The sequence below is a fragment of the Leucoraja erinacea genome, chromosome 12 (assembly GCF_028641065.1).
Source record: "Leucoraja erinacea ecotype New England chromosome 12, Leri_hhj_1, whole genome shotgun sequence".
In the NCBI taxonomy this organism is placed as follows: Eukaryota; Metazoa; Chordata; class Chondrichthyes; order Rajiformes; family Rajidae; genus Leucoraja; species Leucoraja erinaceus.
The window spans coordinates 2,170,645-2,198,226 of NC_073388.1; the positions used below are offsets into that span (position 1 = coordinate 2,170,645).

A 27,582-nucleotide genomic window follows, 5' to 3' on the forward strand; every position below is an offset into this window, starting at 1 on the left:
GGGAAGATGTGGCGAGTGGTGGGGTTACGTTGGAGGTGGCGAAACTGACGGAGGATTACTTTTTGTATGTGACGGCTGGTGGGGTGAAAGGTGAGGACTAGGGGGACTCGGCCCTTGTTGCGAGTGGGGGGATGGGGAGAGAGAGCAGTGTTGCGGGGTATGGAAGAGACCCTGGTGCGAGCCTCATTTATGGTGGAGGAGGGGAACCCCCGTTCCCTGAATAATGAGGACATTTCAGATGTCCTGGTGTGGAACGCCTCATCCGTGGAGCAGATGCGGCGTAGACGGAGGAATTGGGAGTAGGGGATGGAGTCCTTACAGGAAGCAGGGTGGGAAGAAGTGTAGTCCAGATAGCCATGGGAGTCAGTGGGTTTATAGTGTATGTCGGTCAGAAGCCTATCACCTGCAATGGAGATAGTGAGGTCAAGGAATGGTAGGGAAGTGTCGGAAATGGTCCAGGTGTATTTGAGTGCCGGATGGAAGTTAGTGGTGAAGTGGATGAAGTCAGTCAGTTGTGTGCGGGTGCAGGAGGTGGCACCAAAGCAGTCGTCGATGTAGCGGAGGTAGAGGTCGGGGATGGGGCCCTGGTATGTATTGAACAAGGATTGCTCGACGTAACCTACAAATAGGCAGGCATAGCTGGGGCCCATGCGTGTGCCCATAGCTACGCCTTGTATTTGGAGGAAATGGGAGGAGTCGAACGTGAAGTTATTGAGGGTAAGGACCAGCTCTGCTAGGCGGAGGAGAAACATCACCTATCCATGTTCTCCAGAGATGCTGCCTCACCTTCTGAGTTATTCCAACACATTGTGTCCTTTTGTGTATTAACCAGTATCTGCAGTTCTTTGTTTTGACGTTCTCCCTTTGCGTACTGCGTTGGTGACATCTACTATTCACGCACTACAATCATTGCATTTTTGTACTTATTTATGACTGTGCTAATTTATATGATTTTACCGAATTTACAGAAATCAAAGAATTTCACAATATGTAGAGACATGACGATTAAGTACCAATGAACAAATTAAATCATCGTGAGCAAGAACTGTGGACTCAGAGAAACTGTTCCAACTCTCAGAATACAATTTCTTGTTTTATGTCCAATCCACAATCCATTATGTTTCAGCAACTTGTGCAGTGATGCTTAAAGCTATAGCACCTATAAAAGCAAATCTGCCAGATTGCTAAGACTCGGTACATCTAACAGATCATTTAACTTCTCCCTGCCTGCTGTAGAGTTTCTAGATTACTCTTGGATTTGTGCACATTACAACAGATGGAGCATGTTGTACCACATGCCAAGATGGTCCCTTATCGAACATGGAAAGTCTTTGGAGATTCAAAGGAGAGCCACTAGTTGCAAGAAACCTAACTTTTGACCTGCCATCAATTTCCAAATCCCAGTGATCAGCCCTATTGATTACTTCCAGTTCATAGCCAGAAGTTTTTAATGGTTAATGCACACAGACTCCTATAACATCATCAACATTCAGCTTTTCCTCTCGAATGAATACATAAGGAATTTTTCAATGTCAACCATTTCCTTAATTTCTGTATTGTCATCTTTTTTAATTATGACGTTATTTCCCTCTGCAGGTTTCTTTGTGTGTTACCCACAGTAATTTTAAAGCAGATTTGTAAATGTGGAAATCTGTACATTGTCACCAGTTGTTTAGTGCTGTTTGTCAACAATCATTTCACCTTTCCTGAAGATTTGATTCCTTTAGAAAGTGCTCCACAAACGATCAGCCAGGCCAGAAGCAGACAGAGGGCCAAGTACCAGACTATCTCCCCTGTCTCGCCCACTGAACTTGCGCGGCGTAAAACAAACTTTCTAAATAAAATGACAACAGAAGACATTTTGTATCAGTCAGCATTAAATAAAGAGCACAAAAATATTTAGTTAATTATACATGAATTTGCCCTTTCTGTCCTGGGCCTCTTCCATTGCAAGAGTGAGGCTGCATACAAACTGGAGGAATACCACTTCATGTTCCACTTGTGTAGCGTACAACCCAATGGAATGAATGTTGAATTCTACATTTTTAGCTACCAGCCACTCCCCTTTTTTCCCTCCTCTCTTCCCTGAGCCCACCTGGATTATCACTAATTTCTCCCTTTCCCTTTCTCTTTGTTCCCATTCCCTTCCACCTATAATCCTTCATGTGGGTTCACATTTCACACCTGTTTAATCCTTGCCTCCTTATCTCACACTTTCAGTCCTCTCATTTCTAGCCATTGCTTAACCATCTGCCAATCATCCGCACCTGAATCTGCCCATCACTTGTTAATCTTTGTTCCAACCCCACCTCTCTTTGGGCTTTCTCCACCCTACTGCAACCAGTCTGAAGAAGGGTCCTGACCTCAATCATTGCTATCATTATCCTCCACAGATGCTGCCTGACCTGCAGAGTTACTCCAGTATTTTTTTTGTAACCCAGCATCTGCAGTTCCTAGTGTCTCCAGCATCTGCAGTCTCTTTTGCCTCCACTTGAAAGCCTGGGTATGCCCTGGCTCATCAGCAAGACAGACCCACCAGTGGCGACAGCACAGTGGGAGGGCAGTGCTGGGAGTCCTCAACATTGGACCCAGATCCCATGTAATCCTGTGACATTGTCTTATTCCTCCCACTGTCCTCCAAATTACTCTGTCAAATTTAAATACATATCAGCATGCAGGCTCTTCATGTGACAATACCTTATGCATATGCAACCACTCAGGAAATTAATCGTGCTTGAAGTGCAGTGAACTCAGAGCAAAAGACCTGCTGTTGAATGTGACGTTGGGGTGGAATGGCTCTATTTCAACCAGCAAGGATGTGATAGGCTGAATGGCCTCCTCCTAGGTTGCAAATCTTCTATGCTGTTTGGCATTGTTAAATGTGGCAACATTCATACGATTTAGTTATCATTGTCACAGGTTAATAAACCAACTGTATTCAGTTTGCCGCTGCCTCAGAGCTCCATCAACCTGGGTCTGGGTTGTCTGTATGGATAGATTGATTGGAAGGTACAGTATGAAAAAATTGGTCCACCGGCTCCACACCTACAACTGATTGCCAGTTCATTCCCTACACATTCGGGCAATTTGCAGAGGCCATTTAACCTACAAACTCGAACGTCTTTGGAGAAGTGGAAATACACTGCCCCTAGTGTGTATGGGGTGCATAAGAAAGTGGGATAACATAGAACTAGTGTGATCGATGGTTGGCGTGGACCTGGTGGGCCAAAGGGTCTGTTTCCACGCTGTATCTCTAAATTAAAGTAAACATGTTGGTGTAAGTAAACTTAATCAAACTGCTCTTGATAAAACAAGAATCCCTCACCAAATGCGTAGGAATGAACTGCAGTTGCTGGTTTACACCAAAGATAGACAGAAAATGCTGGAGTAACTCAGCGGGACGCAGCATCTTTGGAGAGAAGGAATGGGTGATGTTTCAGATTGAGGAAAGTTATTGATATAAATATAAATGTATGAGGTGCCATTCTCTGCAGCATTACTTACTCCCAGTATTGTTCACTTGGGCCTTGGTGAGGAACATAGATTTCTGATCCATTGGAACAGGTTTTGTTGTTTGCCTGCAGCCAGGTTGTGTTAACGACTTCAGAATATCCGCCGTATAGAGTGAGGTTGCAGAGCGGATCTGGGAAATGTGGGGTGAGACATTTCACTGAGAATTATTTCTGCTATTTTCTCTGCATTCCTTCCAGCTTAATTACACCCTTCGTATAGCTGGCTGATTAAAACTGAACACTGTGCTCCAAGCATGGCCTCACCAATGTCGTCATGTTCATAAGTGACAGGAGCAGGATTAGACCATTTGGGCCATTATGTCTACTCCGCCATTCAATCAAGGCTGATCTATCGTTCCCTCTCAACCCCATTCTTCTGCCTTCTCCCCATAACCCCTGACACCCATACTTATCAATCGAGCCAGGATGTTTAGGCACTAAAAATCTCTGAAATAGGCAAGCAAAAAGGCATGGTAAAATTACAAAAAAGGCACGAAAAGGCATGTATTTCCACCACCAAAATATGGTTAAAACTGATATTATAAAGGTATACTACATTAAATGACCAAAGTTAGGGTTAAGGTGGTCAAGTCAAGTCAAGTCACATTTATTTATATAGCACATTTAAAAAACAACTCTCGTTGGCCAAAGTGCTTTACATTTGTAGGGTTTTGGCCCGAAACTCTCCATATTTCCTTCGCTCCATAGATGCTGCTGCACCCGCTGAGTTTCTCAAGCACTTTTGTCTACCAAATGACCAAAGTTGCCTGGTTGCACATAATTACTAGCATTTTTTCAAATTATCTGGAGTTAAACTATGCCATCTGTCAGACAGAATATGCTTCAGTTGAGAAAAACTTCTTTCTACCTCAGCTGAGGTCACTGGTGCATACCCGAAACAAGCTACAGACTCTATATTCATGTCGATGTCTTGTGCATTACAACTACGTTTGAAAACTTTAGCTATGTTTTCTATTTCTTCAATATCTTTGTTAGCTAAAATCACTCTTTCACATTTTCCTTGTATGTCTTTATCTATATCGCTTGGAACTTTACGAATATCATCAGTTACTTTGTTGAAAACCTGCAAGTTATTCACTAATGTTTTGCCACGTTTCTCAAGGGAAGTGGTAGCTTGTGGGAAGTTTGCAAAATTGGAAGCAATAAGTAGATTTTGGAGAAGAATGAACCAGCGGGCAGCGGCACAAATTAATGAATGACCGACGGTGGCGCCCCCGGTTTCGCCTCGGTGGTGGAAATTTTCTTGTAATTTATACTGTGCTAACATGTTAATAATAACATTAATGTTGACGTGTTAACATAGAAAACATCATTGTAATCACGGTATAACTAGAGAAAATAGCATGACCTTTTAGCAAAAAAGGTTGATTTAGGCACTTGGGGGATATGTATGAATTGGGCAAACTGTTATCATTTCAACAATTAAAATTAAAATTTAAATTGAAGGATAATCAATATTTTAAATATATACAGGTATGTGACTTTATGAAGAAATATACACATAGATTTCAAACTATATTTTTAGACCCTTTAGAAGAGGTAATGAATATTAAGGCTGAGTCACAAAAATTAATATCATACTTTTAGAATAATATATTAAATAGAGAATCACCCTCAACAGAAGCACTAAGGGAAGATTGGGAACATGAGCTAATGATAAAGATCTCGAAGGATAGATGGGAAAAGTATTTGATGAATACACATAACTGTTCTATTAATGCATGACATAATTTAATGCAATTCAAATTATTACATAGACTATATTATTCAAAAACGAGGTTGAATAGATTTTATCCAAACGTCTCTCCCAGATGCGATAAATGTTTGTTTCAAAACGCTAATATAACACATTCATTTGTAGGATGTACAAAGTTGAATAAACTTTGGAGTGATATATTTGATATATTTACAAAGCTTTTCAAGTCAAGAATAGAACCCAAAACGGAATGGATTATATTTGGAATAATAGGACAAGATACCAATTTAAATAAAGACCAAAATGTTTTTTTTAATTATGGGTTAATAATTGGAAAGAAATTGATACTTAAATTTTGGAAAAATACAACCATACCAACTGTTAAAATGTGGATTAGGAATATGATGGACATAGCACGCCTTGAAGAAATGAGACCGACTAATAGATAAATATGACCAATTCTTAAAGAATTGGCCTTTCATCGACGTTTTGGAATCATGTGATGCAGCGGTACCGTAAAGATTGCTGATTTCAGTTCATGACGTGGATAGATCTACATCTCCGAATACAGATTTGAAAATTTCTCTTTTAAGGGGCCTTCTCTTCTATTTCTACTTCCCACTTTTTCTTTTTTTTATATACACATTTCACGTTTTTCTATTCTCTACCATCTATTTTTCCTCTTTTTCCTCTTTCTATTGTTTTCTTTTTCTTGTCTTGCTTACTTCCTTTTCATAACATAAAACTAGAGGTTGTACATAGAATGGATTGCAGTATGACATGGTTGGCACCTAAAATTAGGTTCCACTGTACTGTTTTGTACTGTATTAACTCCTAATAAAATAAAAATAAAAACAAAAAAAGAAACATAGAAAATAGGTGCAGGAGTAGGCCATTCGGCCCGTCGAGCCTGCACCGCCATTCAAGATGATCATGGCTGATCATCCAACTCAGTATCCTGTACCTGCCTTCTCTCCATACCCCCTGATCCCTTTAGCCACAAGGGCCACATCTAACTCCCTCTTAAATATAGTCAATGAACTGGCCACAACTACCTTCTGTGGCAGAGAATTCCAGAGATTCACCACTCTCTGTGTGAAAATGTTTTTCCTCATCTCGGTCCTAAAAGATTTCCCCCTTATCCTTAAACTGTGACCCCTTGTTCTGGACTTCCCCAACATCGGGAACAATCTCCCTGCATCTAGCCTAGCCCCTCATTTGATCGTGAAAAAGGCATTATCCTGGTGAAATCATCAAAAAAGGCATGAAAAGGCACATGGCATTTATTGCAAAATCCTGGCTCTACTTATCAAGAACCTATTTATCTGCCTTAAAAAATATCCATTGACTAGGTCTCCACAGCCTTTTGTGGCAATGAATTCCACAGATTCACCACCGTCTGAATAAAGAAATTCTAAAGACTAAAGAAAATGTACCAATGATGGAATGAAATGGCATTGAAAGCACCCTTTCACAATCCGAAAATAAAACACTGTACCTCGGTACATGTAACAACAATAAACATAAGCCACATTTCAAAAATGAGTATAAAATGATGCACAGTCCACAGGATGATGTGGGTATACTAGGGATGGAGCCCCTCAGACCAACGGGTGGACACATGTCCACTAGACAGATTACTGGGAATCCATTACATTACCCAACAGAGTTAGCTCAGTACCTCTGGGTGTCCGACTACAGGTTTCATCTGCACCCCACCAGCTGAAGCAGTCTGACCATGGCAGAGGAGATTGGAAAGAAGCAAACAGGTAGAACAGGCTGTAGGCGATGATGCAGTTGTAGGTAATATCAATAATTGTACTGAAAAGGACCATGGTGATTCCCACACCTAGAAATGGAACAAAGAGGTTTACTTCAAGTTTACTTGCAGATTGTATTGCAACGCTTAAGAAATATTTAGACGAGTACAGGGATAGGACAGGTTTAGGGTGATATGGGCCAAACCCAGGCAGGTAGGACTAGTGTTCATGGGACATGTTGGCCAGTGTGGGCAAGTTGGGCCGAAGGGCCAGTTTCTACGCTGTAAGAATCTATTACTCTGTAAATATTTAATTGGTAAAAAATCTTTCATAGATTCAGTTGATCGGGTAAATCAGCTTTGTTCAGCTACTCTCTGGCACCATTATATTTTATGTTATAAATTATATTCATATTATACTCATAGTCATACAGCACGAAAAGAAGCACTTCAGCCCAACTCATCCATGCCTTGCAAGATGCCCCATAAAAGCCAGTCCCTTTTGTCTGCATTTGGTCCATATCCCTCTAAATCTTTTCTATCCACAAAATATTTTATAAATGTTGTATATCGTACATGCCTCAACTACCTCCTCTGGCAGCTTGTTCATGTTGAGTGAAATAGTTGCCCTGCAAGTTCCTATCTCTCACCTTAAACCTGTCCTATGGTTCTTGATGCCGCTACACGTAGTTAAAGACTCTGCATTCACCTATCTATTCCCCCCATGATTTTATACGCTTCTCGCCTTCCTGTGAACCAAGGAATAAAGTCCTTGCCTGCCTAATCTCTCCCTATAGCTCAGGCCCTTGAGTCCTGGCAACATCATCGTAAAACTTCTCTGCACACTTTCCAGCTTAATAACATTGAAATTTAGAATTATTTCCCAAATTACTAAGACATGGAGGTTTGTAGGATAACTGGCCTCTATAAATTGCCCCCGGTGTGTGGGAGTGGTTGAGAGAATGGGATAACGTAGAACTAGTGTGAACAGGATGATTGATGGTTGGTGTGGTCTTGGTGGGTGGAAGGGCTTGTTTCCATTCTGTATCTTTCCTTTCCTTCCTTTTTGTTTGCATATGCACGGAGCAAGAATGACCATGGTGCATGAAAACACGGGCTTATTGAGTCACGGCAAACAGGAAGTGACAGAGCGAGATGTGGCGGGGACCAATCACGTGAGTGAATGTGGACACCGAACAAGTGGCGCAAGGGTGACCCGCTCTGAGTGGACACTGATGTTGATGGTCTGTGTGATAGACAGGCAAGCACGTGTGCATGTTCCCGGCTGGTGAGGGGTCATGGCGCCTGCGTTCACAATATGGTTCATCCCTCCCCCCATAGGAGGGGATTGCAGCGAGAAAAAACAAACAAAATCAATTCAACTGGACATAGAAAGACAGTGAAATGACCCCCGCTTTTATATGGCCTGCGACCAGTCGACCATCCGACGCAGGGGAGCATCTTCTATCTCGGTGTCTTCTTGATCACCTGCTGAAGAGGTCTGTACACATGGAAGCCCTTCATCACATGGTGTTGTATCTGTTGTTTCACCTGCTTGAACGATGGCTTCGTCCGTCGGGGTCTCTTCCCTGGGTGTTTCATCTGTTCTCTGGCGTAGATGTCGTCTGACAACTCTCCGTCTGAGAGTTCTAGTTCAGCCACTTGACTGTTACAATGTCGGACAACGGCTGATTGCCAGCTTTAATTGTGCGCGAGTCGAGTGTAGACTTTGTCCTCAGTGCTAAATGTTTGCAGCCTGGTGTGGGTCTCATGGTTCTGCTTCATGGCCTCTTGTTTTTTGTATATATGTTTCTGGATGGTCGGCTGTAGAAGCTCGAATCTGGTACATGAAGGACGTATGAACATTAATTAAGCTGGGGATGTGCCCGCTAATTCATTTGGAATGGACCGATAATGGAAAAGGAAACAATTTAATTTTGCCATCAAGTCACCTTGCATTCGTTTCATGAGGCCTCGTCTCACCGTTTGCACTGCATGCTCAACAAGACCATTTGATGCTGCGTGATGCATCAAGACCAGGACAAGGGGTCCAGAACAAGGGGTCACAGTTTAAGGATAAAGGGGAAATCTTTTAGGACTGAGATGAGAAAAACATTTTTTACACAGAGTGGTGAATCTCTGGAACTCTCTGCCACAGAATGTAGTTGAGGCCAGTTCATTGGCTATATTTAAGAGGGAGTTAGATGTGGCCCTTGTGGCTAAAGGGATCAGGGGGTATGGAGAGAAGGCAGGTACGGGATACTGAGTTGGATGATCAGCTATGATCATATTGAATGGCGGTGCAGGCTCAAAGGGCCGAATGGCCTACTCCTGCACCTATTTTCTATGTTTCTATGTGATAAAGTGCTATTGTCATATACCCATGGTGGTATTTACTATTCTGGCTAATACCATTCTTCTCCACAAATTCCTTGAATTCTGTGCTGTTGTCAGATACAATCATTTCCGGAATGCCAAATGTAGCAAAGACTGATCGTAATTTAGATACAGTAGCTGCCGAAGTACACGACATATGAGTAGGTAGCGTCTCTATCCACTTCGAATGGGCAGCAACAATACCTAGAAACATGTCCCCAAAACAGTGCAAAATAAGGAGAATCGGGCTATGCCCACGGTTTAAGGGGAACTTTGGGGGATACATTCTGCGTTAGCTGACAAATGGAACAAGTGCGTACCATATTCTCAATATCTCGATCAATTTTAGGCCACCACACCTAGCTTCTCGCCAGTGTCTTCATTCTAACACCAGGATGAGCATCGTGCAAGTCACGGAGTATGCGCCTGTTGCCTTGAGGGGGAACAATTACTCGACTGCCTCATGATAGACAGCCATCCAGACAGTTTAGTTTAAGTCGATGGCTCGTAAATGGTTGAAACTCAGGTGAAGGGCTGTCGGGCCCACCAACCTGTAGAGCTCCTTTAACCTGGAACTGAGGGCTGCTTTTATTTGTTCAAATGCTCTCAATTCGGCAATACCCAGTGTTGGTCCTTCTGGAGTAATCGGTACAAGGGCACCAACACTGTAGCCAACTGATTTATGAACCGATTGTAATGCATAACTAGCCCAAGGAAAGAGCGCAACTGTGCAACGTTCTGTTGGCGTGGGGCCTCTTTTACAGCTTTGATATTGTGGTCCTGGGGATGGACACCTATCTTATCAACTCTATTGCCAAGGTAATCGACTGAGTCAGTCAGAAATGTGCACTTTTCACTCTTTAGTGTAAAGCTAGCTTCCTTTAGGCGAGAAAGTACCCTGACCAGTGTTTCAAGATGGTGTGCCTCTGATGTACCAGTTACTTATATGTCATCAAGGTAAGCACACACATAAGGAACATTCTTAACTAGGTTATCAATAAGGCACTGGAATATACCAGGGGCAGAACTCACTCCAAACGTATTCATTCATTAAAAATGTATTCATTCAAATGGTAACCGCGTGTAGCAAAATAGGCCCCAATGTATGTTGATTGTTGTAATGTCCCAAGACTCTTTATCCAGCATGACTTGATGATAGACATGCTTCAGGAAAGTGGTGAAATCATTGGACAAAGTCAGCATGGATTTACAAAAGGTAAATCATGTCTGACGAATCTTACAGAATTTTTCGAGGATGTAACTAGTAGCGTAGATAGGGGAGAACCAGTGGATGTGGTGTATCTGGACTTCCAGAAGGCTTTCGACAAGGTCCCACATAAGAGATTAGTATACAAACTTAAAGCACAAGGCATTGGGGGTTCAGTATTGATGTGGATAGAGAACTGGCTGGCAAACAGGAAGCAAAGAGTAGGAGTAAACGGGTCCTTTTCACAATGGCAGGCAGTGACTAGTGGGGTACCGCAGGCTCAGTGCTGGGACCCCAGCTATTTACAATATATATTAATGATCTGGATGAGGGAATTGAAGGCAATATCTTCAAGTTTGCAGATGACACTAAGCTGGGGGGCAGTGTTAGCTGTGAGGAGGATGCTAGGAGACTGCAAGGTGACTTGGATAGGCTGGGTGAATGGGCAAATGTTTGGCAGATGCAGTATAATGTGGATAAATGTGAGGTTATCCATTTTGGTGGCAAAAACGGGAAAGCAGACTATTATCTAAATGGTGGCCGATTGGGAAAGGGGGAGATGCAGCGAGACCTGGGTGTCATGGTACACCAGTCATTGAAGGTAGGCATGCAGGTGCAGCAGGCAGTAAAGAAAGCGAATGGTATGTTAGCTTTCATTGCAAAAGGATTTGAGTATAGGAGCAGGGAGGTTCTACTGCAGTTGTACAGGGTCTTGGTGAGACCACACCTGGAGTATTGCATACAGTTTTGGTCTCCAAATCTGAGGAAGGACATTATTGCCATAGAGGGAGTGCAGAGACGGTTCACCAGACTGATTCCTGGGATGTCAGGACGGTCTTATGAAGAAAGACTGGATAGACTTGGTTTATACTCTCTAGAATTTAGGAGATTGAGAGGGGATCTTATAGAAACTTACAAAATTCTTAAGGGGTTGGACAGGCTAGACGCAGGAAGATTGTTCCCGATGTTAGGGAAGTCCAGGACAAGGGGTCACAGCTTAAGGATACGGGGGAAATCCTTTAAAACCGAGATGAGAAGAACTTTTTTCACAGAGAGTGGTGAATCTCTGGAACTCTCTGCCACAGAGGGTAGTTGAGGCCAGTTCATTGGCTATATTTAAGAGGGTGTTAGATGTGGCCCTTGTGGCTAAGGGGATCAGGTAGTATGGAGAGAAGGCAGGTACGGGATACTGAGTTGGAGGATCAGCCATGATCATATTAAATGGCGGTGCAGGCTCGAAGGGTCGAATGGCCTACTCCTGCACCTAATTTCTATGTTTCTATGTCTATGTTTCTAATGTTGAGAACTGCTGTCCTCCTGAGAGGGTTGCATATAGGTCTTCAATTTGTGGCAGGGGATGAATTTATAATGAAAAGCAAGGAAATGTCAGAACAGTTAAACAAGTACTTTGGTTCAGTCCTTACTAAGGAAGATACAAACAATCTCCTGGAAATACTAGGGGACCAAGGATCTAGTGGGAGGGAGGAACTGAAGGGAATCCACATTAGTCAGAAAATGGTGTTAGGTAAACAGTTTGGACTGAAGGCAGATAAATCCCCAGAGCCAGATGGTCTGCATTCCAGAGTACCCCAGAGGTGGCCCTCGAAATCGTGGATGCATTGGATATCATTTTCCAATGTTCTCATGACTCTGGATCAGTTCCTGTGGACTGAAGGGTAGCCAATGTACCTTCACTTTTTAAGAAAAGAGGGAGAGAGAAGACGAGGAATTATAGACCAGTTAGCCTTACATCAGTCTTGGGGAAGATGCTGGAGTCCATTATTAAAGATGTTATAGCAGCGCATTTGGAAAGCAGTGATGGGATCGGTCAAAGTCCGCATGGATTTACGAAGGGGAAATCATGCTTGACTAATCTTTTGGATTTTTTTTGAGGATGTAACAAGTAGAATGGATAAGGGAGAGCCAGTAAATAAGGTGTATCTGGACTTTCAAAAAGTATTTGACAAGGCTCCACACAAGAGATTAGTGTGCAAAATCTGAGCACATGGCATAGGGAGTAGGGTATTGACATGGATAGAGAACTTTTCAGAATGGCAGGCAGTGACTAGTGGGGTGCCGCAAGGCTCGGTGCTGGGACCCCAGTTGTTTACAATATATATTAACGATTTAGATGAGGGAATTAAATGTAACATCTCTAAGTTTCCAGGTGACATAAAACTGGGTGGCAGTGTGAGCTGCGAGCAGGATGCTTTGAGGCTGTAGGGTGACTTGGATAGGTTGGGTGAGTGGGCAGAAGCATGGCAGATACAGTATAATGTGGATAAATGTGAGGTTATCCATTTTGGTAGCAAGAACAGGAAGGTAGATTATTATCTGAATGGTGTCAGAATACTGGTCTCAGAATAATCATGTCAGAATTCTGATCATCGAGTGGCGCCGCGCGTGGCAGCCTCGCCAACAGTTTGTCCGTCCTTTCAGCCTTTTTATTGTTTTTAGTCTGTCTAAAAGTATGTTTTTGGAAGTTTCCTAGCCTTTTTTATGTGGGGGTGGGAGGGGGAAGAGTGGAAACCATTTCCCAGTCACAAGGTTGCGTCTTTTCTCCGAGTCATATCTCCGCTCCCCCCTTGCAGCCAACCAACTGGATTGGCACGCCCTTTCCTGCCGGAGACCAGCCAGAGCTACGGCAGTGGCACAACACTGAATTCCATCGAGGAGTAGGCAATGCCTTACCGGGGATCGCTGTGTTGGAGCTCCAGAGTGCTGGGCCTGCTGATTAACACCATGGAGCTGTCGTTTGCGGAGCTTCCAGTCACGGGCAGCACTGACTTTAACAATGAGGAAGATGACGGAACTTTATTGCCTTCCCTCACAGTGGGAAACGTTGATGTTAAACTCTATTGTGTATTGTGCTCTTTTTTTCTTTGTATGGTATAATAACTCAAATATCACTGTACCAATTGGTGCATGTGACAATAAATGTAACTTGAACTTAACTTGAACTTGAATAGGTGAAGGAGAGGTGCAACGAGACCTGGGTGTGCTTGTACATCAGTCACTGAAAGTAAGCATGCAGGTACAGAAGGCAGTGAAGAAAGCCAATGGCATGCTGGCCTTCATTGCGAGAGGATTTCAGTTTGGGAGCAAGGAGGTCCTACTATAGTTGTACAGAGCCCTGGTAAGACCTAACCTGGTGTATTGTGTGCAACGTTGGTGTTCTAATATGAGGAAGGCCATTATTGCTTTTGATGGAGTGCAGCGTAGGATCACTAGGTTAATTCCCGGGATGGTGGGACTGTCATATGATGAATGAATGGGTCGACTGGGCTTGTATTTGCTGGAATTTAGAATGAGAGGGGATCTTATGGAAATATATTCTATTATTAGAGGATAGGGTAGATGCAGGAACAATGTTCCCGATGTTGGGGGAGTCCAGAACCAGGGATCACAGTTTAAGAATAAGAGGATGGCCATTTAGGACTGATATGAGGAAAACCCTTTTCACCCTGAGAATTGTGAATCTGTGGAATGATCTGCCACAGAAGGCAGTGGAGGACAATTCACTGGATTTTTTCAAGAGAGAGTTAGATTTAGCACTTCGGGCTAAGGAAATCAAGGGATATGGGGAAATAGCCGGAACAGGGTACTGATTTTGAATGATCAACCATGAATGGTGGTGCTGGCTCGAAGTACCTATTTTTTGTGTTCATCCAATTTCTATCCGACTGTTGGCCTCCCCTGATCACATGCACTGGTAAATGGAACAAGTCGCCATGATGAGCAACTTCTGCCATAAAAACTACAAGTTCATCGATACTATCTCCGGTTGTAGCTGCAGAAGACCAAATCTGGACGCTGTAATTTTGGTATTTGGCGTAACGACGACTCACCTATCAAACTGGCGGCTGAACCTGTATCCAGTTCAAACCTCATGGGCTGGTTGTGTACTGTCAGCATAACCACGTATGGAGGCTGGCTCTGACTTTTCGTCCCATGGGTTTTGAAAACGGTTCCAACGTCTATGTAATGGTCGTCTACTCATGTGGAGCTGCGAGTCTAAGTTTGCCGTTTCCCTCTGGCACGTTGCTTTGCAAAACATAACTTCTCGATGTGCCCTACCTTCCGACAGATCCTGCAAACTGTGTTTTTGTGCTTGCAGTCGGACACCTGTATGTGACTTTCACTGCAGTTACGACCATGTCAACCTTTGTGAAGGTTGACGTGGTCATAGCTGTGAGTCATGGGTTGGTTGGCGTTGGCAAACATTGACGTCTTTGGGGAGGGGGTTCTCCATCCCATATTGCTTGAATCAGCGGTGAATGATTCGATTGAAGCTGGGTAAGACCCTTCCCCATTGCTTCCCTATAACAAGCAGTGGAGCAGGCGTTGTCCCAGTACAAATCATGCTTTTCAGACAAATGGCTCTCGTGTGTTTTTTTGTCACCGGTCCCGATAATCAACGCCTGCATGAATATTGTTTCCTCGAACTTGTTTGGCTGGATATCTTTACGCTTGCATTCTAGTACAGCCATAGTTAGTCTCTTAATAAAATCGTTGATGTTCTTTTCTGGAGCCTGTCGCTGCTGCGTGATTTGGAAGCACGCCGTAAAAACATTGTCTTGCCCCCCGCCCCCCCCCCCCCCAATAGTTATTGAGAGATGCAAATATGCTGGTCAAATCTGATTCACCTTGTAAGTGTAGTACATTAAAGTATTTTTGACTGAGTTGGCCCAAGTGTATGTGAAGCAGCTTGAGTTTTGTTGCTTTTCTCCAGTTTCGCCGTTGGTGTCAAAATTGGTAGATGTTGGGCGTAATCCTGGAAGGTTTTCTTCCATTGCAGCCAGGTTTCGGATGTTGTTAGCATTAGCTGCAGCCCAGAATGGAGAGGGTGCTGGAATCCTCGTCGCATGCGCAGAGCAAGAACGCCCATGGTGCATGAAAACACGGGTTTATTGAGTCACGGCAAACAGGAAGTCTTGGAGCGATAAGTGGCGGGAACCCAATCACATGAGAGAGCGGACACTGAACAAGTTGCACAAGGGAAACCAGCACTGATTGGACACTGATGTTGATGGACAAACATGCATGTGTGCACGTTCTTAGTTGGTGAGGGGTTGTGGTGCCGGCATTCTCAACATGGTTCACCTTTCCATTCCATAATTTAAATAAATACAACTTTATTTTTGATAATTAGTGGCCACATATTGGGTTTATTAATTGACTGCTTGAAATGAGGAAATGAAAGCATTTGACTTTCTGTGTGTGTCGCTTCAGAGTCTCTATCTGTCTTTGTAAAATGTACAATACAAGGGTTAGTAAAAACCTTCCAAAGTTGGTTAAAACCGCAAGTTAGTTGGAAATTTATAGCTGAATATTTGAGTGAATTATGTATCAAGGCTTTATTTTTTACACTAATGTTATAAAATGCTTAAAATTAATACAGCTGATCCATAGCTTATCTTCCCCTTTCCCCTCTCACACAGTACCAACATCACCCAATATTTCTCCTTTCTTTAATTATTAAACAGATGAAGATTAAATAAACATTACCTTGTAGCATTGGCACAGCTTTCCACACTGCGACAGGACCAAGGCTAGCAAACTGCCCGAAGGAAGTTTCCAAGAAAAACATTGGCATTGCAATAAGTGCCAGCATGACTGTGTAGGGAATGAGAAATGCTCCTGGAAAACAGGGGAAGGGAAAGGTGAATGAACCTGTACAGTGCATTCAAGCAAGAGACATTCAAGACATATGAAATTGTCTGTCTCCAACCTGACCCCGCCACTGGCCACATCTTCCCATCTCCCCCAATGTCTGCCTTCCGCAAAGACCGCTCCCTCTGCAACTACCTTGTCAATTCTTCCCTTCCCTCCCGTACCACCTCCTCCCTCGTCACTTTCCGTTGCAACCGCAAGAAATGCAACACCTGTCCCTTTACCTCCCCCCTCGACTCCATTCAAGGACCCAAGCAGTCGTTCCAGGTGCGAGAGGTTCACCTGTATCTCCTCCAACCTCATCTACTGCATCCGCTGTTCTAGATGTCAGCTGATCTACATCGGTGAGACTAATTGGAGGTTGGGCGATCGTTTCGCCGAACACCTCCGCTCGGTCCGCAAGAACCTACCTGACCTCCCGGTGGCTCAGCACTTCAACTCCCCCTCCCATTCCCAATCCGACCTCTCTGTCCTGGGTCTCCTCCATTGCCAGAGTGAGCAACACCGGAAATTGGGGGAACAACACCTCATATTCCGCTTGGGGAGCCTGCATCCGGCGGGCATGAACATTGAATTCTCCCAATTTTGTTAGTCCTTGCTGTCTCCTCCCCTTCCTTAGACCTCGAGCTATCTCCTCCCATCCCCCAACCCTCGGGCTCCTCCTCTTCCTTCCCCCCCCCCCTTCCTTCTCCCTGCCACCCCCTATCAGTCTGAAGAAGGGTTTAGGCCCGAAACGTTACCTATTTCCTTCGCTCCATAGATGCTGCTGCACCCGCTGAGTTTCTCCAGCATTTTTGTGTTCACATGAACTGCAGATGCTGGATAGCACAGTGATGCAGCAGCTAGAGCTGCTACCTCACAGCGCCAGAGAACCCAGTTCGACCCTGACCTCAAATGCTGTCTGTGTCCAGTTTGCACATTCTTCCTGTAACTGCATAGGTTTTCTCTGGATGCTCCAGTTTCCTCCCATGTCCCAAATACATGTGGGTTTGCTGGTTAATTGGCATCTAAATTGCCCGTAGCATGTAGACAGTGGATGAGAAAGTGGAAAAACATAGAACTAGTGTAAGCAGGTGATCAATGATCAGCATGGACGATGGGCTAAAGGCCTGTTTACATGCTGCATTTCTAAACAAACTTAAACTAAACTCAATGGGTTAGACAGCTTCAGAATCTGAAGAAAGGGTGCAGACCTAAAATGTCACCTATCCATGTCCTCCAGAGATGCTCCTTAACCTGTTGAGTTACTCAGGCACATTTCTTTTCTCAAACCAGCAGCTGTAGTTCCATGTGTCTTCATTCTGTTAATATACACCATCAGTCCCTGCATTGCACTTTCAAATAGAGTCACAAATAGAACTGGGCACAAAATTAATGCTGCATTGTTTACTGCAGATCCATTACCATTGGTGACAGGGCCGGCCTTAAGCCGATTGGACCGATTGCTCCCAATTGGGCCCCGCGCTTAAGGGGGGCCTCGTGTTAATTTTCCATATTTCATACAGAAATACAAATTTGCTTTGGTAAATAAAGATGAATAAAAAAACATTTGCCATATGGATTTTTTTACAAAACGAACATGGATAACAACCGCTGCACGGCCATCAGACACAAACGATTTGTTAACTACTACTGTTAGCACTTGTTAACAGCCAGTAGTTAACAAGTAGTTATACAACGTGTCAATGCATCGATCCACATTCCTCAGTAAATGTAATTGTGTTTTGAACAAGTATTAATGACGCTGCATTCCTTTGAATACAATTCACGCGGTGTAATTAATACTTGTTCAAAATACAATTACATTTACTGAGGAATGTAGATCGTTGCGTTGATGACACATTGAGAATGTCTTAAAACTCACCATCATGATTGAGGTCTTCTTCTTGCCGAGCTTCTTCTTAGTGTGCAGGTTAGTCATTCAATTTACCTACCGACCCACGTTGTGTCTCTCTGTCTTTCGCTCTATCCCTCCCTCTCTCTCTCTCTCTCTCTCTCTCTCTCTCTCTCTCTCTCGCGCTCTCTCTCTCCTCATCTCGTCTCTCTATAGCTCTAGATCGGAGGGTAGCTAATGTAACCTCACTTTTTAAAAAGGGAGGGGGAGAGAAAATGGAGAATTACAGACCAGTTAGTCTAACATCAGTAGTGGGGAAACTGCTAGAGTCAGTTATTAAAGATGGGACAGCAGCACATTTGGAAAGTGGTGAAATTATTGGACAAAGTCAGCATGGATTTATGAAAGGTAAATCATGTCTGACGAATCTTATAGAATTTTTCGAGGGTGTAACTAGTAGAGTGGATAAGGGAGAACCAGGGGATGTGTTATATCTGGACTTTCAGAAGGCTTTCGACAAGGTCACACATAAGAGATTAGTATACAAACTTAAAGTACACGGTATTGGGGGTTCAGTATTGATGTGGATAGAGAACTGGCTGGCAGACAGGAAGCTAAGAGTAGGAGTAAACTGGTCCTTTTCACAATGGCAGGCAGTGACTAGTGGGGTACTGCAAGGCTCAGTGCTGGGACCCCAGCTATTTACAATACATATTAATGATTTGGACGAGGGAATTGAATGCAACATCTGCAAGTTAGACTTGGATAGGCTGGGTGAGTGCATGGCAGATGCAGTATAATGTGGATAAATGTGAGGTTATCCACTTTGGTGGCAAAAACAGGAAAGTAGACTATTATCTGAATGGTGGCCGATCAGGAAAAGGGGAGATGCAACGAGACCTGGGAGTCATGGTACACCAATCATTGAAAGTAGGCATGCAGGTGCAGCAGGCAGTGAAGAAAGCGAATGTTATGTTAGCATTCATAGCAAAAGGATTTGAGTGTAGGAGCAGGGAGGTTCTAATGCAGTTGTACAGGGTCTTGGTGAGACCACACTTGGAGTATTGCATACAGTTTTGGTCTCCTAATCTGAAGAAAGACATTCTTGCCATAGAGGGAGTACAGAGAAGGTTCACCAGACTGATTCCTGGGATGGCAGGACTTTCATATGAAGAAAGACTGGATAGACTCGGCTTGTACTCGCTAGAATTTAGAAGATTGAGGGGGGTTCTTTTAGAAACTTACAAAATTCTTAAGGGGTTGTACAGGCTAGATGCAGGAAGATTGTCCCCGATGTTGGGGAAGTCCAGAACAAGGGGTCACAGTTTTAAGGATAAGGAGGAAATCTTTTAGGACCGAGATGAGAAAAACTTTTTTCACACAGAGAGTGGTGAATCTCTGGAATGCTCTAGCACAGAAGGTAGTTGAGGCCAGCTCATTGGCTATATTTAAGAGGGAATTAGATGTGGCCCTTGTGGCTAAAGGGATCAGGGGGTATGGAGAGAAGGCAGGTGCAGGATACCGAGTTAGATGATCAGCCATGATCATATTGAATGGCGGTGCAGGCTCGAAGGGCCTGCTCCTGCACCTATCTTCTATGTTTACTCATGACACGTGCCTGAATATGACTAATTTATAATTATATAATTATATTTCTATGAAAATAGTTCCCAATTGGGCCCACACACTTCCTAAGGCCAGCTCTGATTGGTAAATACACAATTGTATTCCCAACTATATAATCATATAACCATATAACAATTACAGCACGGAAACAGGCCATCTCGACCCTTCTAGTCCGTGCCGAACACGTATTCTCCCCTAGTCCCACACACCTGCGCTCAGACCATAACCCTCCATACCTTTCCCGTCCATATAACTATCCAATTTATTTTTAAATGATAAAAACAAACCTGCCTCCACCACCTTCACTGGAAGCTCATTCCACACAGCCACCACTCTCTCAGTAAAGAAGTTCCCCCTCATGTTACCCCTAAACTTCTGTCCCTTAATTCTCAAGTCATGTCCCCTTGTTTGAATCTTCCCTATTCTCAGTGGGAAAAGCTTATCCACGTCAACTCTGTCTATCCCTCTCATCATTTTAAAAACCTCTATCAAGTCCCCCCTTAACCTTCTGTGCTCCAAAGAATAAAGCCCTAACTTGTTCAACCTTTCTCTGTAACTTAGTTGCTGAAACCCAGGCAACATTCTAGTAAATCTCCTCTGTACTCTCTCTATTTTGTTGACATCCTTCCTATAACTAGGCGACCAAAATTGTACACCATACTCCAAAATTGGCCTCACCAATGCCTTGAACAATTTTAACATTACATCCCAACTTCTATACTCAATGCTCTGATTTATAAAGGCCAGCACACCAAAAGCTTTCTTTACCACCCTATCTACATGAGATTCCACTTTCAGAGAACTGTGCAGTTATTCCCAGATCCCTCTGTTCACCTGCATTCTTCAGTTCCCTACCATTTACCATGTACGTCCTATTTTGATTTGTCCTGCTAAGATGTAGCACCTCACACTTATCAGCATTAAACTCCATCTGCCATCTTTCAGCCCACTCTTCCAACTGGCATAAATCTCTCTGTAGACTTTGAAAATCTACTTCATTATCCACAACCCCACCTATCTTAGTATTATCTGCATACTTACTAATCCAATTTACCACACCATCATCCAGATCATTGATGTACATGACAAACAACAGTGGACCCAACACAGATCCCTGTGGCACCCCACTAGTCACTGGCCTCCAACCTGACAAACAACCATCCACCATTACGCTCTGGCATCTCCCATTCAGCCACTGTTGAATCCATCTTGCTACTGCTCCATTAATCCCCAACCATTGAACCTTCTTAACCAACCTTCCGTGAGGAACCTTGTCAAAGGCCTTACTGAAGTCCATATATACAACATCCACTGCTTTACCCTCATCAATTTCCCGAGTAACCTTTTCAAAAAATTCAAGAAGATTAGTCAAACATGACCTTCCAGGCACAAATCCATGTTGACTGTTCCTATTCAGACCCTGTTTATCCAGATGCTTATATATATTATCTCTAAGTATCCTTTCCATTAATTTGCCCAACGCTGAAACTGCTCTACATAGATTTTGATTCTGGAATTGGAAGGACCCAACACGCATGAATAGATGACTATAGCATCAAATGCAGCATTCCCTGAGCTTTGTTATAATTTTTGGATGAAACTACACTGATTTTGTTGAAACTTCATCCAGCTTCATCCAGTAGAACCCCAATCCAAATATTTTCCTCAAAGCAGGACCAATGCACCAGATTGATTGGCTCTGGCATTCTCATTAATGAATTGAAATCCTTATAAGTTTAGAGATTCAGCGTGGAAACAGGCCCTTCAGCCAACCAAATCCATGCCGACCATCGATCACCCATTCCATGTTATCCCACTTTCTCATCCACTCCCCACACACCAGAAGCTATTATCAAAGGACAATTAACCAACAAAACTGCATTTCTTTGGAATATGAGAGCTAACCGCAGCACCTGGAGAAAACCAACAGTCACAGGGAGAACAATGGATACTCTCTGTATGGTTTGTATGTTCTCCCTATGGACCACGTGAGTTTTCCCCAGGTGTTCAGGTTTCCGCCTATATTCCAAAGACGTACAGGTTCGTAGGTTAATTGGCTTAGGTTGTAAATTGTCCTTTGTGTGTTGAAGGAGCTGTTTCCGCACTGTATCTCTAAACTAAACGTGCAAACTCCATACAGACAGCACCCGTACTCAGGATCAAACCTGGGTTTCTGGCGCTGTGAGCTAGCAGCTCTACTGCTGCGCCTCTGTTCATCAGTAAATTTTTACCAATTGTCTTAATCACTCCCAACAGACAGGAACTTTATCGTGGATGCAAATGATAAAGACTGAGAGACTGTTGACTATCCACATCAATACTACTAGACTCCCGGAGATAGAAGATATATCCTGGTTCACTCCTGTTTGTCATCTACATATTGCCCTTGTGAAAACCATCTAAATACATCCCTGGGAGCTGAACTTGCACACATGGAGGCCCTTGCAGAGGTATTTGTTCATCTTTAGCCACAGCTGAAGCTCTGGAAGATTGAAGAAAGGACAGCAAGGCCAAGCCAGGGAACTACAGATGCCAACATTCTGACTTGATATTAAGGCATCAGGTTTGCTGACCTCTTGTGGTCAAGCCTCATTTGTGTTACCATGATGGACAAGGATGGTAAAGCAGGCTTCTGGTACTTATCCATGTCTTCCAGAGATACTGCTGACCTGCTGAGTTCTTCTAGCTCTTTGAGGGTGTTTTTGCCCTTCATCAGTCAGGGTATTGAGTATAGAAGTTGGGATAAGATGTTATAGTTGTACAAGATGTTGGTGAGGCAGTATTAGTAGTACTGTGTTCACTTTTGGTCACCCTACTGTTGGAAGGATGTAATTAAGCTGAAAAGAGTGCAGAAAAGATTTATGAGGTTGTTGCCAGGACTTGAGGGACTGATGTATGCATGACTCCAGACCAATCATCATCCTCATTCTCGGAAACAAAACATTATAAACAAACAACAGTTTCAAGGTTCAGCAAAACGCAGTGCTAGTGTAACTCAGTGGGTCAGTCAGCATCTCTGGAGGACATGGATAGGTGATGTTTCAGGTCAGAATTCTTCTTCAAACTGATTGCAGTAGGGGAAATACCTGGAAAAAATAGGTGAGGTGGAATGAAGCCTGGCAAGAGATAGGTGGATACAAGTGAAGGGTGGTTGGACAGTTCAGACATTCAGTTCATCATTCATTTCATCATTACAGTTTAACATTAAAATATTTATCTCAAACATTGAATTTTACATTGTTAAATCAATGCATTCTTTCCTTTATTATTATCTTTCCTTCGTGTGGATTGTGAAACATCTACAGTACCTCCTCCATTCCTGTAAGCCAGGTAAGGGAATCTCCAGACGTTGCCCAGACCCACAGCACAGCCGATCATTGAGAGCAGGTAGTCTGTCTTCGAAGACCAGTTGCCTCGTTCCACGTTCTCATCACTTTCACCCATGTGTTCACTGCTGGGGGAAACACAAGGAAAGAGAGGGAATGACTGACAAAAGCTACATACAACCTAACTAGAACTCTGCAAAGAAGAGTTTTCAAATACTTCAGAAAATCCAGCTTTTGAAAGAAACTGCAGATACTGAAATCTTGAGCAAAACACAAAGTGCTGGAGGAGCTCAGCAGGTCAGGCAGATCTGTTGATAGGCGATGATTCAGGTTGAAAGCTGAAGAATGGTCCCAACCCAAAGCTTCACCTATTCATTACCTCCACATATGCTGCCTGACCCGTTGAGTTCTTCCAGCTCTTTGTGTATTGTTGAATATTCAGCTCTTCTTTAATTGGCAGCTAATAGTTGGTATTTTGGTCCCTAATTTCCAGTGAGACATTCAAATTTGTAACAATTCAAATCTCCAAATCCACTGTATCCCTCAGGTCTTATATCAGTTTATACTTATTTTGTTAAAAAAAAATACTCACTGTGTCGTCTGTGTCTGATAGTCATTCTGTGAGAGACTAACTAAATGAATAGCTTGCTTGCTCATTTTTGGATATTAATGAAAAATGACTTCTATTTACGTGTCTTTCAACTGCTCTTAACATCTGCTGAATAATCCTACCACCGTATATTTCCTAAAGGGTGCAAAGTACAACAAACTCTTCCATGGAAAGAACCCAGACTATTATGCAGTATATAATTTAAATGCTCTGTTTGCTCTGATTAGTTACACCCAAGGTCCCAGAGTAAGTTGGCAAACAAATGGACAATATCTCCAATTGTATTATCTTTAGAATTCAGAGACCAAAGTACAGTTATTCTTTATCGATTGTTTTATTGACAAGGTAGAAGTACTGGGGGAACTGGTGAGTGGTGGAAAAGGGTAGTGTTGGGGGAACGGGTGTGATAGAAATGGGTTGTGTTGGGGTGTGTGTGTGTGTGTGTGTGTGTGTGTGTGTGTGTGTGTGTGTGTGTGTGTGTGTGGTGTGTGTGTTGTGTGTGTGTGTGTGTGTGTGTGTGTGTGTGTGTGTGTGTGTGTTTGTGTGTGTGTGTGTGTGTGTGTGTGTGTGTGTGTGGGTGCGTATGTGTGAAAGTGTGAGATGGAGTGTGTGTGTGTGTGATGGAGGGTGTGTGTGCGCGTGTGTGTGAGAGAGAGAGAGATGGAGGGTGTGTGTGTGTGTGTGTGTGTGATGGAGGGTGTGTGTGTGTGTATGAGAGAGAGAGAGAGAGAGATGGAAGGAGTGTGTGTGTGTGTGTGTGTGTGTGAGAGAGGGATGTGTGTGTGTGTGTGTGTGTGAGAGAGATGTAGCGTGTGTGTGTGTGTGAGCGAGCTGTGAGTGAGATTCAGATTCAGATTCAGATTCAGATTCGATTCAACAGCTCAGCATTCAACACCATTATTCCATCAAAACTGATCACCAAACTCGGTAACCTGGGCATCGACCCCTCCCTCTGCAACTGGATACTGGACTTTCTAACCAACAGACCCCAGTCTGTGAGGTTAGACAAGCACACCTCTTCAACCCTCACCCTGAACACCGGCATTCCTCAGGGCTGTGTGCTGAGCCCCCTCCTCTACTCCCTCTTCACCTATGACTGCACACCTGTACATGGTACTAACACCATCATCAAGTATGCAGATGATACAACGGTGATTGGCCTCATCAGCAACAACGATGAGCTGGCCTACAGGGAGGAGGTCCAGCACTTAGCAGCATGGTGCGCTGACAACAACCTGGCCCTTAACTCCAAGAAGACCAAGGAGCTCATTGTAGACTTCAGGAAGTCCAGAGGCGGCACGCACGCCCCCATCCACATTAACGGGACGGAGGTGGAACGTGTTTCTAGCTTCAGGTTCCTGGGAGTCAACATCTCCGATGACCTCTCTTGGACCCACAATACCTCTACTCTGATCAAGAAGGCTCATCAGCGTCTCTTCTTCCTGAGGAGACTGAAGAAGGTCCATCTGTCTCCTCAGATCCTGGTGAACTTCTACCGCTGCACCATCGAGAGCATCCTTACCAACTGCATCACAGTATGGTATGGCAACTGCTCTGTCTCCGACCGGAAGGCATTGCAGAGAGTGGTGAAAATTGCCCAACGCATCACCGGTTCCACGCTCCCCTCCATTGAGTCTGTCCAAAGCAAGCGCTGTCTGCGGAGGGCGCTCAGCATCGCCAAGGACTGCTCTCACCCCAACCATGGACTGTTTACCCTCCTACCATCCGGGAGGCGCTACAGGTCTCTCCGTTGCCGAACCAGCAGGTCGAGGAACAGCTTCTTTCCGGCGGCTGTCACTCTACTAAACAACGTACCTCGGTGACTGCCAATCACCCCCCCCCCCCCCCCCCCCCCCCCCCCCCCCGGACACTTATTATTTTTTTTTATTCAAATCGTTTGCTATGTCGCTCTTCAAGGGAGATGCTAAATGCATTTCGTTGTCTCTGTACTGTACACTGACAATGACAATTAAAATTGAATCTGAATCTGAATCTGAATCTGAATCTGAATCTGAGCCCACCAGCCATGAGTGAGTGAACTGTGAGCCCACCAGCCGTGAGTGAACTGTGAGCCCACAAGCCATAAGTGAGTAAACTGTGAGCCCACCAGATGTGCGTGAGATGTGAGCACACTAGCCGTGAGTGAGTTAACTGTGAGCCCACTAGCCGTGAGTGAATTGTGAGCCCACCAGCCGTGAGTGAGTGAACTATCAGCTCACCAGCCATGAGTGAGCGAACTGTGAGCCCATCAGCCATGAGTGAGCGAACTGTGAGCCCAGTAGCCTGAGTGTGAACTGTCAGCCTACCAGCCATAAGTGAATGAACTGTGAGCCCACCAGCCATAAGTGAACTGTGAACCAACCAGCCGTGAGTGAGTGAACTGTGAACTGTGAGTGAGCCCGCCAGCCGTGAGTGATCTGTGATCCCACCAGCTGTGAGTAGAGTGAGATGTGAGCACACCAGCTGTGAGTGAGATCTGAGCACACCAGCCGTGACTGAGTGAACTTTGAGCCCACTAGCCGTGAGTGAATTGTGAGCCCACCAGCCGTGAGTGAGTGAACTGTGACCCCACCAGCCGTGAGTGAGTGAACTGTGACCCCACCAGCCGCGAGTGAGTGAATTGTGAGCCCACCAGCTGTGAGTCCCCACCAGACTGGCCGGGAAGCTAACGGAATTGGAGCTCAACACCTCCCTGTGTGCCTGGGTCCTGGACTTTCTCACCGCCAGGCCCCAGGTAGTCAAGATGGGAGGGAATACATCGGAGTCCCTCACCCTGAGCACAGGATCGCCCCAGGGTTGCGTCCTCAGCCCCCTATTGTACTCCCTGTACACGGAAGTATTGTACTTCCGGTGGCGCTGGTGCCAGCAGCCTCCACCTACAGCCCGGTATCTTTTTGTTTTTTTTGTTTATTTAGTTATGTTAAAGTGTGTTTTTTTTGTGTTTTTTGCCGTTTTTATGTGGGGGAGAGGGCACGGTGCGGGGGATACCGCCCTTCAGCCGCTTCCTGGTGAGGACGCGACTATTATTCGAGTCGCGTCCTCGCCCCCCCCCTCCCCCCACAGCGGCCTACCTACCTGGATTGGCGCGGCCTTTCCTGCCGGGATCCACTGGAGCTCCAGCAGCGGCGGGACAGCGCTGGAACATCGCAGGGCCGGCGATGCCTTACCGGGGGTCGCCGTCTGGAGCCCGGAGTGCTGGACCTGCTGCACCGACATCATGGAGCTGCGGTTTGCGGAGCTCCCAACGCGGGCGGCGCTGATGGACAGCGCGGGGTCCTGCGACTCTGCCCGGCTCGACCTGTGGACTCGGGAGCTGCGGACTCCGGCTGCGGGAGGCGGCTGATCAGAAGGTCCGGGCCGCTGAGGAGGAGGATGTTCACCGTCGGGGTTCGGCGTCGGCGTTCCACCAGCCCGGCGTGAGGGCCTGAACATCGGGCCACCCGGGGCGGCGACTGCGGGTGCTCGGAAGGCCCTGACCACGGATGGACACGGAGGGGAGGCTGGCTGGACTATGGTGCCATCCTCACCTTGGTGCCATTTATGTTATGTTGTGTCGTGGACTTTCTGTGTTTGTGCTTTTTTTTAAATTTTTTAATTTTTAATTCAATTTCAATTTTATTTTTAATATGTTGTATTATTTATTTATTATTTATTTTTATTATTTTTTTGTGATTTTTTTATGATACTGCCTGTAAGGGAAATTCATTTCGTTGTCTCAAATTGAGACAATGACAATAAATTTGAATACAATACAATACAATACAATACATGACTGTGTGGCTAGGTTCAGCTCCAACTCAATAATTAAGTTTGCTGATGACATTGTGGTGGTGGGCCTGATCTCAGACAACGATGAGAAGGCCTACCGGGAGGAGGTGGCTGATCTAGCACTCTGGTGCCAGGATAACAGCCTCCTCTTGAACATCAAAAAAACAAAGGAGC

The 27,582-nt window shown here is 44.5% G+C and overlaps 1 protein-coding gene across 3 annotated transcripts in view; it reads right to left on the reverse strand.

The window, feature by feature from the left end:
* Positions 1 to 27,582, reverse strand: part of LOC129701991 (sodium- and chloride-dependent neutral and basic amino acid transporter B(0+)-like) — a 52,209-nt gene that overhangs the window by 20,895 nt on the left and 3,732 nt on the right. The window contains exons 1-6 of one of the 3 annotated variants that reach the window (XM_055643455.1): positions 23,632 to 23,852; positions 23,013 to 23,185; positions 16,080 to 16,211; positions 6,911 to 7,078; positions 3,505 to 3,643; positions 1,702 to 1,834 (exon numbers count right to left, since the gene is read on the reverse strand). In XM_055643455.1, coding sequence (XP_055499430.1) covers positions 1,702 to 1,834; positions 3,505 to 3,643; positions 6,911 to 7,078; positions 16,080 to 16,211; positions 23,013 to 23,185; positions 23,632 to 23,687 — 801 coding nt within the window. In that variant the 5' untranslated portion in view covers positions 23,688 to 23,852. Of the gene's footprint in view, positions 1 to 1,701; positions 1,835 to 3,504; positions 3,644 to 6,910; positions 7,079 to 16,079; positions 16,212 to 23,012; positions 23,186 to 23,631; positions 23,853 to 27,582 lie in introns of those variants that run through there. The other 2 variants (XM_055643454.1, XM_055643453.1) reach the window with 2 other exon arrangements.